Consider the following 12668-nt stretch of genomic DNA (forward strand, 5'->3'; position numbering starts at 1 on the left):
GAAGTTAGTGAATGTAAAAGGGAAAAAAAAACAATCCAACCCAAAAAAGCAAAGTGTAAAAGTTAATCTTTAGCAGCAATGTTCTTTGAGGTTTATGAATAGTTGGTGTCAGCTACAGTCAAGCAAAAGAAAAAAAGAATACAACCAGTCTTTTTTTTTGTTTTTTTTTAATTCTAGGTCAAGAAGTAGAGTACCGTAGTATTTTGGAATGCTAAAATGATTTGGTAACAGCTCTGCCATTTACAGATGTTTGCAGAATCAGAGAATACGAATTCCTGACAAGACAACAGGTATTTTCTGGTGTTGGCTTTCGCATTGAATACACAGTCTTGGAGGCCCAACGAAAGCAATTCCTGATTGTGAGCGTGACTGACAAGTCTGACAGGAACATCAGTTCTTCAGGAGACCAAGTCAACTGAAGCATTAAATTTAGGATCGAACCAGCTGCTCATACTTGGATGTTCCCCCTCCCTCCAGTCTCTTTTTCCCCACTAGGCTTGGGGAAGGTAGATCATTTACTACCCATAAAACAGAATTTACTGTATTTAAGTCTTATCTGTCCAGACAGTTGACATATTTGCAGAAGGATTAAGGGGGAAAGGTTGCTTTAAAACAAACAAACAAAAAAAACAGTAAACTGAAAATGCTAAGTACGTCTTTCAGAAAGGGGACTAAGACCGCTACAGCTGTTTTAGTCACTCTGTTCTCCTTATATTAAACAGATAACAGGGAGCGGGGATGCTAAAAATGAGGATGACTCACACACCTCCTAAAAATACGTGAAGCATGCTTTGGTATCTTGTTGAAAAAAATGGATTGGAGTACCTAATATCACACCCACCTCACAAAGTGATGGAATACTTTGACACACTGAAAGTTCAGTGAAGCAGCTACTTTGATTTATCAGTTCTACGTTCACTGCACAAAAACTGAAGTATGAATAAGCTTATTTGTCATTCTGAAGCAAACAATCATAATTTTACTCACTGCGCTGCTACTGGATCCTTTTATACTTTGGGACTAAGTTTATACTCCTAACGTTTTAACTAAATTAGAACAAGTTTTACAACTACTACAGCAGCTATTGGAGCTCCAGCTAGGATCTCCTAGGTTCTATACAAGGACAAAATAATTAACATTTGATTTCATTTTTGAATGATCTCAGGCTCGAAAAATTGCTTCTAATACTCCCACAAACCTTTCCAGTCTATCATCCTTTAAAATCCCAGAGGAAGTTCTCAGACATCAAAACAGAAACTATATATTTCTGAAGTAAAGTGGGAAATATCACAGAGTCCATCCCTGATTCTCTGTACTTGGCTTACTATAAAGAGACTATTTCCACAGAGCAACAATGAAACAGCTAATTAAAAAATAAAATAAAAAAAAAATCATATTATAACTTGTAACTGAAAACAGAACCTGATGAAATATATTGAGTAGAACAAATGTAACTAGAATAACTATTTTACTACTTTCATTTTCTGAATCTCTTATTGATTTTTCAGGTGGTTGTTTCAAAATCAGATTATCATGTTCTCTTCAACAGTACCTCTCATTCATCATGAGATGACGATGCTTTATAAGCATGTCAGTCAGATTAACTGCATGTTTCTGCTGTTAGTTTCTGACAGCTAATAGAGCCCAGTAAACAGTGCTTAGCTTTTTTAGAAAAAGGCTTAAAGCTTCTTTTTATAATCATCACTCTAATAACTGTATTTAGAGACCATTTCAATAAAGTGAAATTTAAGTACCTTTCCTTAATTGACATCGTTTTGCTGGAACTATCAAGGACATCTTCAGCTGCTTGTGTTTTGTTCTCTCCAACAGAAAACATCTCACAGGAGTTCTTATAAAATTTTCCTTCCAATTGTTCGGAGAGCTCCTGCAGTCTACAGGATGCCACAGCTGCAGTCTGTGAAACAGTCCTCGTTGCTGATGTGCTGGTGAGTTCAGAAGTAGACTCAACATGGTCTGCCCGGTCAAAAGAAATGTGCTGAATTAGACTTAGTGCTATTCTCAAACTTATTTTACATTACCTACACTGAAGCAGTAAATCTGTTTTTTTAAAAAATTCAAATCACAAATCACATGCTATTCCAAAAGAGAAAACAATTCTGGCTGAGCTAGCATAGAAAGACTAATTGTTCAATATTATCTGTTGAACAGACTGTCCCTTTTTGACTGAAGTTCACATGAAGCCACAGAGCTTCAATGTTCAATGCACAATTCTGAACTTCATATGGATGAGGCACAAATTGCTGCTCCTTTCATCATGCCAACATGAAAAAAAAAAGAGATGAAAGAGAGAGGGGAACAAAGGGTAGGGGAAGAGAAGCTGAATTTAAAGAAATTAATTTAAAGGTTAAACATTTAATGCATAAGTACCACACTAGAATAATTTAATATATTTAATAATTTAATTAAGATCTTATTTTCTAGGAGGGTGTTAGGTTCTTTTTTCTTGTTTTCTTGAGCCGCAATTAAACCACAGGAAAAAGTGCCTTGAGAAAAAATAAATGCACCATGAGAGCTATCCTGAAGGAAACAGAACTTACCTTCATTCTTTTTGAAATTTTACTAGCACAATACCCCCTGATACATGACTGCTCCTGTTCTACCCCAGTCTCCATATCCTCTGTAGTCACAGAAAGCTAATTAGATAGAATGGACACTGCTTTTGATGAATACAAGCAGAACTATACCTTCCTCCCTACATCTGTTTGGAGACCATTTAAATTCAAAATTAAATAACTTCACAGGACAAAGAAAAAATATTTCTAGCACTATAGGTTACTTTGGTCCTGTACCCCTAACTTAAAACAGAAAACTGGTCTAGAATTACTTGGTTTATATTTTGTCATAAAATTGAAAGGGAAAATAATAGCAGTGTTTCAATAATCATATATCACTACTTGCTATATATGTACATATGTGGCTAATACATAACAAATATAGCTATATATGCAGAAGGTGGCATTCAGAACAAATACTTGACCCAGAGCAACAAGTTCAGCTTGTTCAGTATTTTGGAGTGCAGAGGAACGGGCAGTAGAGGAAACAACAAAAAAATTAACTTCAGTATATACTGCCACTTACCACAAAAGTTAAGAAAATCTCAATAAAATTGAGCCATCTGTAAGGCCTGAAGAGGTACAAGAATAACTAAGAGAAAATTGTACTTGCAAAACTTAAGTTGTCACAACTTTTTCTCTACCTTTAAGCAGTGTTAAAAAAGAAAAACTGTCTTGATAATATTTGAAATGATGTTTAAAAACTGAGAAACTCTGCTGTTTGCTGAACTAGACTACACCAACAGCAGGCATATACTGCACTTCTTTGCAAAGTCTTGCTTTGCACGTCACATTCCAAATCCATGTTTTCTTCAAAGGACTGGCCTTCTTTGGCTTCCCACTTACCTTGCATGCTAGTATCCATTTCCTTATGCTCAAGAGGCTGAAAAAGTGCTTGTGAACTAAACAGTTCCATGCTGCCCTTCCTCAGGAAGCTGTATGTAGATTCTTTATGGTAGTCCCCTGTTTTTTCAGTAACAGGATGTGTGGTTTCTTCCTCAAAGGAGCTGTACTTTCTAATTTCGTTAGCCTCATGTGCCAGAAACCTCTTTCCCTCTTCTTCATGCTTCTTTGATGATCTTTTGCTTTCTAGCAGTTCTGATGAAGGCTGCCACTGTTCTGACTTCTGCATGTGTTTTCCTGAAGACTCCGAGTTTTCGGCTGAAGTGTGGAATCTCAAATCAGCTTTTGTGGCAGCACTCACACTTCCATCTCTGGCTTGCTTTGCATGCAGGTCTCCGGCAAACAGTGCAGAAAGGGCAGAAGCCATTGTTGCAACTGATGTTGCGACTGCAGTTGGCAGGGGAGCAATTTTTCCACTTTCACTTTGCACCTATGGACAAACACATAAAAATAAAAAAGGACCTGAGAGCTCTGAAATCATCCATTCCCAAGAAAAGTCTACCACGTAAGTTCTTCAGAGCAGAAGGTACACTTCCACATGAGTACAATGCTCTACAAATACACACTCAGAACAGTTAGGGGGAGCCAGAATGCCTCATCATTTGTCTGCAAATGGGTGATTGCACCCAGGGTAAAAATGACTGCATATGAACAGCAAAATCTTTAGCAATAGAGGGCAGGTGTGTAGCATGCAATATGACTTTGTGTCAGAGCTCCATTAAAGGTCCGTACTGACATGGTACTGCACAACACCGGGAGCAGGAATTAGTTCAGGTTCCAGATGCCGGATGACATGCCATGTGCTCAGGCTAATCAACAGGGCTAATTAGCTTTGGCACAGCTCTGCTCTGATATGGTTATGCAGCTTGCAGCTCCAAAGCAAGCTCAGCACCAAGAGAATGCTCCATGCTGTCTTACATGGGGCACACATTCCCGACACTTTCGCCACATAAATCACCTTCACACAGGACTATTAGTCTAAGAGTTTTTAAAAATCAAACGCTTGCTGTCTCTTACATCTCTAAGAGAAGTATTTGTATCTAAGAATTACATAACAAAGTCCAAATTTGCCTTGCCAGGCTCTACAGAGGAACAATTAACTTTCATTACTCAAACATAATAATTTTATAAAGTTTTCTTAGAGACAGTTAAGATGCAAAATTTCCCTGAAATGGACAGCTTGGGTTTGTCTTCTCCAAAGCGGATAAAAGCCATGAAATAGTGACAAATATGCCTTCATACAAATCAGGAGATGTTTTTTGTTGACTTTTTTGTTGTTTTCTTTAACTGCAGGGCTAGTGAACAGCATGCAAAAGGAATAGGCAAACTCACACCACTAGGAGTAAGTCAACTAAACACTTAAAAAGCACATGCAAATTCCATAAAGCATGGACAACACATTCATATATTAAATCAGGAAGCTGAGCAAAGACTACTACACTAGCTCAAAGATTCCAAAGAAACATTAATAACATAGTTACCGGTTTACTCTTTTTCCATTGCATCTATTAGAATTAGAAATTTAGAGGAGATCAGCAAAGGGATTTCAGCTTCAATTACAAGATATTTACATTTGCAATTATGCATTTTGGTAATGAAACCTCTAGTTGTCTATTTTCTTACCTTTCCTTTGTTTCTTCCTACAACAACCATAACTACATTTCAAAACTCCAGATGCACAGCTCACTATGTAAGGCCTTTTTGACAATACATTCCTATAGTACTGTTTAGAGGCAACTGGTTTCTTTTGCTAGGTTCAAAAGGATATGACAAAATATGCTTCCTCTGCATTTTCTTGCTTGAAGTGTAAGTTCATCTTGTAAAAGTCTGACAAATTAATGTGGCTGTCACTGGCTTCTTTCCCATCTGCTTCAGCCCATTTCTGTTGATCACCTTCCTGGCCCCCAAACAAGTTAGTGACATGATCATTAAAGAGTTCAAACTGTGACAGTGGTTGGCATATGGAAAATGAATGGAAATAGTACTCTGTAATGTCTGGAAATCTGGTTAAGATAAATATGCCAAATATTTACTACTACTTCAAGCCTAAGTAAAGTAAGCATAAGGAACAGATATGTATTCATGCAGTTTTGCACCAATATAATTAAAGAAATCCTACCTTCCCACAATTCTATTAATTAATGAAGCATTATAGAAAGAGTAGGTAGGGCAGGAACTTTCTAACACTCAGATCAATCCAAATCCTTAGAAATGCAACACGCAAAGGAATGATCCTTCACTGTTAAAGTGATTTCTTCTAAAGCTATAGTGCTAAGGGACTGATGTTGCAAACATCAGATCTGAAAGATTACTGCTTGGCCATCCTGTTCTCAAGCTTCACTAAAAAGGCATTCCTTTCCAGTTCCAATTATATGAAGGATTCCAGACTGAGAAGCCCAATTCCACTGCACAGTTTTAAATCACTTCATTTTAATCATGAATTTCTGAATTTCAGAAGTATTCTGTTTTGGTGAAACAAAAGAAGAATTAAAATCAATGCCCCCTCCCAGTGGAAAACAACAGAACAATGTCGTAATACTGGAATAAATAGTGCCTCCAGGAACAGATTTGAAAGATGCACATGACAAAGCTCCAAAACGAGATGCATCACAGTTTTCACCCTTTTGGTCATGAATTTACTTTTAGAAGTTGAAAAAGACACCGGAAAAGACATAGACCATGAAAGGTACAGTGTACACTCATCAGGAAGATGATATACTCTTAAATTACTTATTAAAGGAAAACACATCAGTGAACTTGAACATTTTGGAGGATGTTGTTTCTCAGTGTCAGAAGACTGCTTCCTGAAGCTTTTTCCTGTGAATATGTCATGACCCCACCGTGTAGCTCAGAGCAAAGAAAAGGCCAACTGTCGTGGCATTTCACATCAAAGCTCTTTTTTCAATAAAAAACTAACCAATGAAAAAAAAATAAGATTGCACTTACCTGCTCAACTTCTCCAAGAGTGACGGGCTGGGTCTGGTAACGAGCATTCATCCTCCTGTGCCTAATGTCTCCTCGACTCCTTGTGGAGATGGCCCTGGATACTGGTTGAGACAGTTTGTTAAACAAAGCCATCTTTTCTGCCAAACTTAATGTGGAAGAATCTGGTTCATCAGACTGATCTTGCCCCATCGCCTCTTTGGCTGCTCTTATCTCCTCTTTAGCTAAAATTTTTTGGTGTGCTGATGCCTGCAAGCTGAAGAAACAGAACTGGAAATGAGTTTTAAAGATGCTGTTACGAAGTTTTAGAATCTTAACCTGATAGAAGCAGAAGAACTGCGTATGAAGCACAATAGCCAATGTAATATAGCAGCCTAAGTGGTTATGCAGTGGTTCAACATTGGCATGATGGGTTCTAATTTAACAGCTGAAGATTTAAAAAAAAAGTTAAAATTTTTCATTCGCAAATTCATTTGATTATGACATAACAATTTTTTGAAAGGAGAACTCAAGATTGAAGACAGACTTTTCAGACCAATCACTTTATACAGAATACAGAGTTAGAGACATTTACAATGCTGCTGTAGAACAAACACTTGTCCTACAATGCAACTTATGCAAAATTCAGTTTTATTAGAAATAATTTGTGGATCATATAGGATAAAACATGTAGAAGATGAATTTAAATTCCAAGTTAGGGCTTCTTTTAGGTTAACATAAATTGTAATGCCTCTGATAATTTGAAGGAGAATAGAGGTCAGTTTTGCTTTTGTTTAGAGTTATCGGGGTGACTCAACAATAAAAAATAGTTTTGCAATATACTCCATTAATTTTGAAGATTGTTTGACCAATGCTGAAGGCAGACACATTCATTCATAAAAGCTGTAACTGCATTTGTCTCTACAATAACATTTTATTCACCTCTAGCTAGATTCAGCCACATTTATGGAATTAGTATTTTTTTCTGTTGTGCTCTCTTTGCTAAAATTCTCTTGTTCAGAATGTAATAGTATTCTGCAACTTTACCTATAGGTGGTGCAATTTCTTATCTTTCCTTCAATTTTGCAAACTAGAAAAAAATATATGTAGAGACAGACAAAGAGGATATGTACTGCTTGTGAAATCAAGCACCCAGCTCTGGTATTTTCACGTCAAGATGACATCACTATATATAAAAGTACAAGAGCAAAGAGGGTTCTGCCAGGTTTGCTCACATGCATATTCATTTCTTTCACATATAATACACTTCTAGAATAGGTGAGTGTGGTTAGAGAGGTCCTAAAAACAGATGCTTGACCAAAAAAAGCTGCGATGTTTTATCATGCAAACGTAAACGAAGTTGACAAATGTTTTAAATACTCTTGAAACAAGTATTGACTTGACACATTGAAAAGGCATTCAAGATTTTAAAGATGCATCTGCTATTGAGGAATCTTGTGCTCCATGTAACATGCATGTTTATCCCCCCCAGTACCTGATAGGTTGTACAGTGCTCTTAACTACAGTGGGACTAGGTACTCTTGTCACTACTGTGTGGGTATTCACAGAACGTGAAGCAGGGGTAGGTTCACTTTAAAGAATTGCCAAGGAGGGAAAATTCACAGGGAGAGAGAAGAAAAAAGCATTAAGAAAAGCAATACATTAAGTGTTAACTACAGAAAAGACCAAAAACAAAACAAAACAGAAAAAAACAAATAGCAATGATTTTTAATTAACTGCTGTGAACTTTGCAAAATAACATCAAATACTTTGAAAGAACTAAAAGCCTAGAGGAGCAAACAGGTTGTCTCTCGAAGATGCTGTTACCCATAACATAAGCCATCTTTTAGCAGATCATTAGATGAACATCTATTCACCTTTTTCTCCATTTTCCCCCCAAAATATTTTTTTTTTCAGGAAACTTTCATGATGTATGACCAAAGCGCAAGAAATGTTTTCAGGAAGTACATTTGAGATTTCAGAGTTTAAAAGCCTTTTCCCAATACAAATACATTCCATAAGAAATAGTGCAGATTTCCCTCAGTGTGAAGTATCCTTTTCATTTGAGTTACGAACCAATGCTATGATTAATCCCATTTACCTAATCTACAGCTTCATAAACCTTCTGCCAAATTACAGTTCATGCAATTTATGTTTTACTAGTCCCTCTACTTCTAATAAGGAATTCCAATATAGCTTCCCTTGTGGTTCTCAAGGAAGTTGGCCCTTAACAATAAACATTTTTCCTTGCTACAAAGTTGTAAACACCACATATATGGTACTTATTCCCAGATTTAAAAGCAGGAACCAAAGCTAGAGCCAACACATGAACAAGACTTACGAAGCTGCAATGACCACTTCCTCACTGGTAATTGGTTGTGTGTGCGATCTATCCTGCAAACGCCGCAGTCTTCTCTCTACTGCTGAACTTCTTGTAGGTGGTTTAGGAATATTCTTCATTTCAAATGATTTTTCCATTTCCTAAGTGGACATATGTCATAATTAAAACCATGAAAAAAAAAAAGTTCTAAAACACTATTTTCTTTTCAGCTTTCCCGGATGCAAAGTATTAATTTTCCTGATTGCCCACCTCTGAATTAGAACCAGGATATAATAATACAGTAGCCATCATGGAGTTAAAATTAACTGCACATTTCTTCAAATGTTGTTCTCAAAGATGGCTTTAAAGCAACAGGTCTGTTGCGTAGGTAGACGCAATGAACTTAAAAAAGATGAAGTTAAAAAAAAAAAAAAAAGTATGTGCTTGGACTTGGTTAACTGCATTACACTTCATTCTAATGAACCTAATCATCCTCAGCATCTTGAATATGCAATGTTTAGCTCTGTTTTCTATTAAGAAAATGTAATACTTACTCTAAAAAGCAGCCTCTTTGCAGCTACACTTAGTTTGGCTCGGTCATCTAATTTTTCTTCATCTACAGAAAGAAAAACAAAAAGCTGAATGTAATGAATATAATGAATCAAGCTCATAGCTTGTAGTAAGTGAAAGTTTTTCTGACTAAATGATTTCCAAACTCCCCCAAAATAACATTTTAGTAATAAAAGAAGCATTTGCAGCAAATAAATTGGCTGTACTCCCTTTTAATGAAAGATATATCATGAACCAAATTGAATAAACTTGTATTTACATGTATTGCACCAGAGAAAAATTCTGAACAGGATTTTGGGAGCAAAAGATTTTTCTTCAGGACAGTTCATGTGATTTCAGGGTAAGCATTATTATAAGCATTATTTATAATCATATATGTATTAGTCTATGACAACACATTGACTAAGAAAATACTTAAGACTGAGAGATCAACCACTGTCTTAAGCTCAGTATTTATCCTGCTGAATAGGACACCTATTTTCTCTCAGTTGACCAGACAAGAGTCTCTCCTGGCAGCTGGTCATTCTGATTACCATCTTGTATGCCCATATTTTAAAGGTTCAACTGGTATGCTTAGGAGCTGAAATCAGCATCCTCCAGATCCAAGAGCCAGCATCTCAAAGCTGCAGAGTATCAGCTTTCAAATAGCATAAGGCATTAAAGTCTAAATTTAGCTCCTCATGAGATTAGCTTCTTAATTTGTGCCAGAGTTGCCGAGAGTGACATGAAGAAAAGAGAAGCAAGATGGCAGACAATTATATAATTTAATAACCAGCATCTTGCAACATCCTTAGCTAGGAAATACTTTGCTAATATCAGTTTCCCACTATAGTAAAAGCTTTTTAGTTATTAGCCCTGAACTAATGATTAAAATGTTTTTGTTTTTTTTTTTGTTTGTTTGTTTTTCCAGCTAGCAGTCAGATAAAAGCAATTAAATTAAAAAAGCAAGCCACTCCACCCTCTACTCCCCATATATAGTTAGGAGTCCACAGATCAACTTCTGGGCTTAAATTAATCTGAAATTAAGTCTATAGCAGACATGGCCAAGGAAAAGTGGTACTTCAAACGTATTATAGGAATTGATGCTTATATTCAGGTGGACTTTGTTTGCATTATCAAACACCACTTCAGTTAAAAAAAATACATTTGTTCCCATTTCTTCCTTAGAAAATTGTATAGTGACATACCATCAGCAGTTGGTATTTCTGCACTCAAAAATGACCTAGTGAAAAATAATCAAACAGGAAGAAGTTAGCTTGAAATGAGACATCAAAAATGAGATTCAAACTCCATCTGAAGCAGCAAGACATAAGAATTCTTAAGAATTTGAAACTTGTCTATTTTTCAAGTTTCAACAGTTTCCACTTGTAACATCCTTTAATAAAGCAGAAAGGCAAGCAATCACAGCCACACTTGAATACAGTAAGGGAAAATGATTTCCACTTCATCTTGCAGAAGATCTAAGATTTGATGCCAACTCTTTTAACACAAAATCTGTAGATTTTTTTTTTTATAGTAAATGATAAAGCAGAGTAGATGGGCTCTTTATTTTATATAACTCTTTATATAAAAACAGACAAAAGCTTTTATCATTAGACAGAACCAGACAGCTGTAATACTTTATGATTCACTGTTTACCATTTTATGGAGAGGGATTTGCAGCAAATTGGTTTTTGTTGGTTTTTATTTCATGAGAAACTGCACACTCAAGTCAATTGGAATTTATCCTATAACCAATACTCGATTATTTTTAAGGGGAAATGATAACCTTGTAAAATATTTATGCTAACAAGTGAACAAAATTTTCTTCACAAGCTTGTTCATGCCTACCTGCACCAGAACACTACACAGAACCACATACATGCCTACCTATCCGTCTCCTTTCGTTCTGCTGACGTTATAGGTTGAGTTTTAAATCTCTCAGAAGTCTTTCTATTTTCACCAGGAGTAAAATAGCGCCTCGGCCTTCGTGGCCCTCTTTCGCGATCCCCATTGGCAGACAAAGCGCTACCTGACGTTGACATCTCAAACCGAGACTCGCTTTTAAACCACATGATAGAAAGCGCATAGGAAAGAAAATAGGAGAGAGAAGTAAAGCATAGATGTAAGCATCTCTACAATCCACCAGAGATCACTCTGCATGCTCCTCCGGTACCATGCACGGACGTACACCTCCCAGCTACCCCCATCACAACTTGCACCAGCAAGCAGAAGCACAGAAGCGGCCTTCAGACCATCTCAGCCTCCAATACACACTGGTGAGAGCTAAGCTGTGTGCTTTAAGTGCCCAACACAACTGTTGTTGAGTGTGTGTAATTTTGCCAAGGACGTGCAAGTTTCACACGAAAATACGTCTGAAATGTCACCTACAGGTCTGTTTTCTTGTTGGCATTAGCAGTTTCCAGAAAGACATTACGGAGCTGGGCAACAGAGACTTTTGTGTCAACCATGCCAATCTCACCATTTGCTGCATTTGCTTCCGTGCTCTCCTTACTATGAAAAGATGCTAGCTTAGGAGCCACCGTATAGTCAGACATGGAGCGAGTCAGGACTTTATGCTTTGCTGTTGACACTTTCCAGACGGGCCCTTTTGCCTTGTCAGGCTGCGACACGGACCCGCTCTGTATGTACATAACCGCTTCGCTCCTTTCTATGTTCTCCGGGGCCTTCGGGGGCTGCTCAGGACCCTGTCTCCTATTGCACTCTAGCTCCCTCTGAACTTCCGAGTTGACTTTTGGCTTGCTGGCAGAAGACAAGCTCCCCATGGTGGTGGTATCCAGTTCTCCTCCAAAGAGGCCTTCGTGGCTCTTCCCTTGCTTGCGGATCTCAGACGGCAAGATGGGCCTTCTGCCTTTGGAAGCCTGCTCGCCCTCCAGGGCCTCCTCTTCATCAGGCTTTGCTCCATAACCGAGCGCCTCTTTCTTGTCGCTCTCCGACGCTGGGGCCACTGCTGGTTTTGTTAGCAGGCTGACGCTGTCTGCTAGGAGGCGGCTGCCAACAGGGAGATTTTCTGCTTCTTCAGTTGCCATCAGCTGAGCCGTGTGAGCAACGCCAGCAGGCTGGATATAGCCATGTATTGGTTGGCGGACCGCGCTGACGGGCTGATTTACAACCCTGTCAAAGGCAGACGTTTCTGTCTGGAGAGGCATGTAGTGGGCTGGCACGGGATGGGACTTTCTCTGAGAGACACTGTCTGTGACAGGTTCGGGGCTTCCACGCGCGCTTTCCTCTTTCACCAGTTTCTCTCTAACTTTTACTCTTTAAGAAAGAAAAAGGATCAAAGCTATGAACAGCGATACCCAATCTGGGAAGGGACACAGACCGAGGGTACAGACAGCAATATCGTATTAAAATAAAAAGCAATCAGTATAAAAAAGAGA

General features: G+C 37.8%; 1 protein-coding gene across 19 annotated transcripts in view; it reads right to left on the reverse strand.

Annotated features, from left to right (window-relative positions):
* The window catches only part of SVIL (supervillin), a 135832-nt gene that overhangs the window by 35900 nt on the left and 87264 nt on the right, over positions 1-12668 (reverse strand). For 12 of the 19 annotated variants that reach the window (XM_068673613.1, XM_068673609.1, XM_068673610.1 and 9 more), the window contains 10 exons: positions 11659-12546; positions 11158-11328; positions 10476-10510; positions 9273-9334; positions 8740-8879; positions 7894-7989; positions 6423-6675; positions 4958-4981; positions 3420-3906; positions 1755-1974 (listed from right to left, as the gene is read on the reverse strand). In XM_068673613.1, the coding sequence (XP_068529714.1) occupies positions 1755-1974; positions 3420-3906; positions 4958-4981; positions 6423-6675; positions 7894-7989; positions 8740-8879; positions 9273-9334; positions 10476-10510; positions 11158-11328; positions 11659-12546 (2376 nt within the window). The remainder of the gene's footprint in view (positions 1-1754; positions 1975-3419; positions 3907-4957; positions 4982-6422; positions 6676-7893; positions 7990-8739; positions 8880-9272; positions 9335-10475; positions 10511-11157; positions 11329-11658; positions 12547-12668) is intronic. The other 7 variants (XM_068673617.1, XM_068673601.1, XM_068673618.1 and 4 more) reach the window with 5 other exon arrangements.

Source organism: Anas acuta, chromosome 2 (assembly GCF_963932015.1).
Source record: "Anas acuta chromosome 2, bAnaAcu1.1, whole genome shotgun sequence".
NCBI lineage: Eukaryota > Metazoa > Chordata > Aves > Anseriformes > Anatidae > Anas > Anas acuta.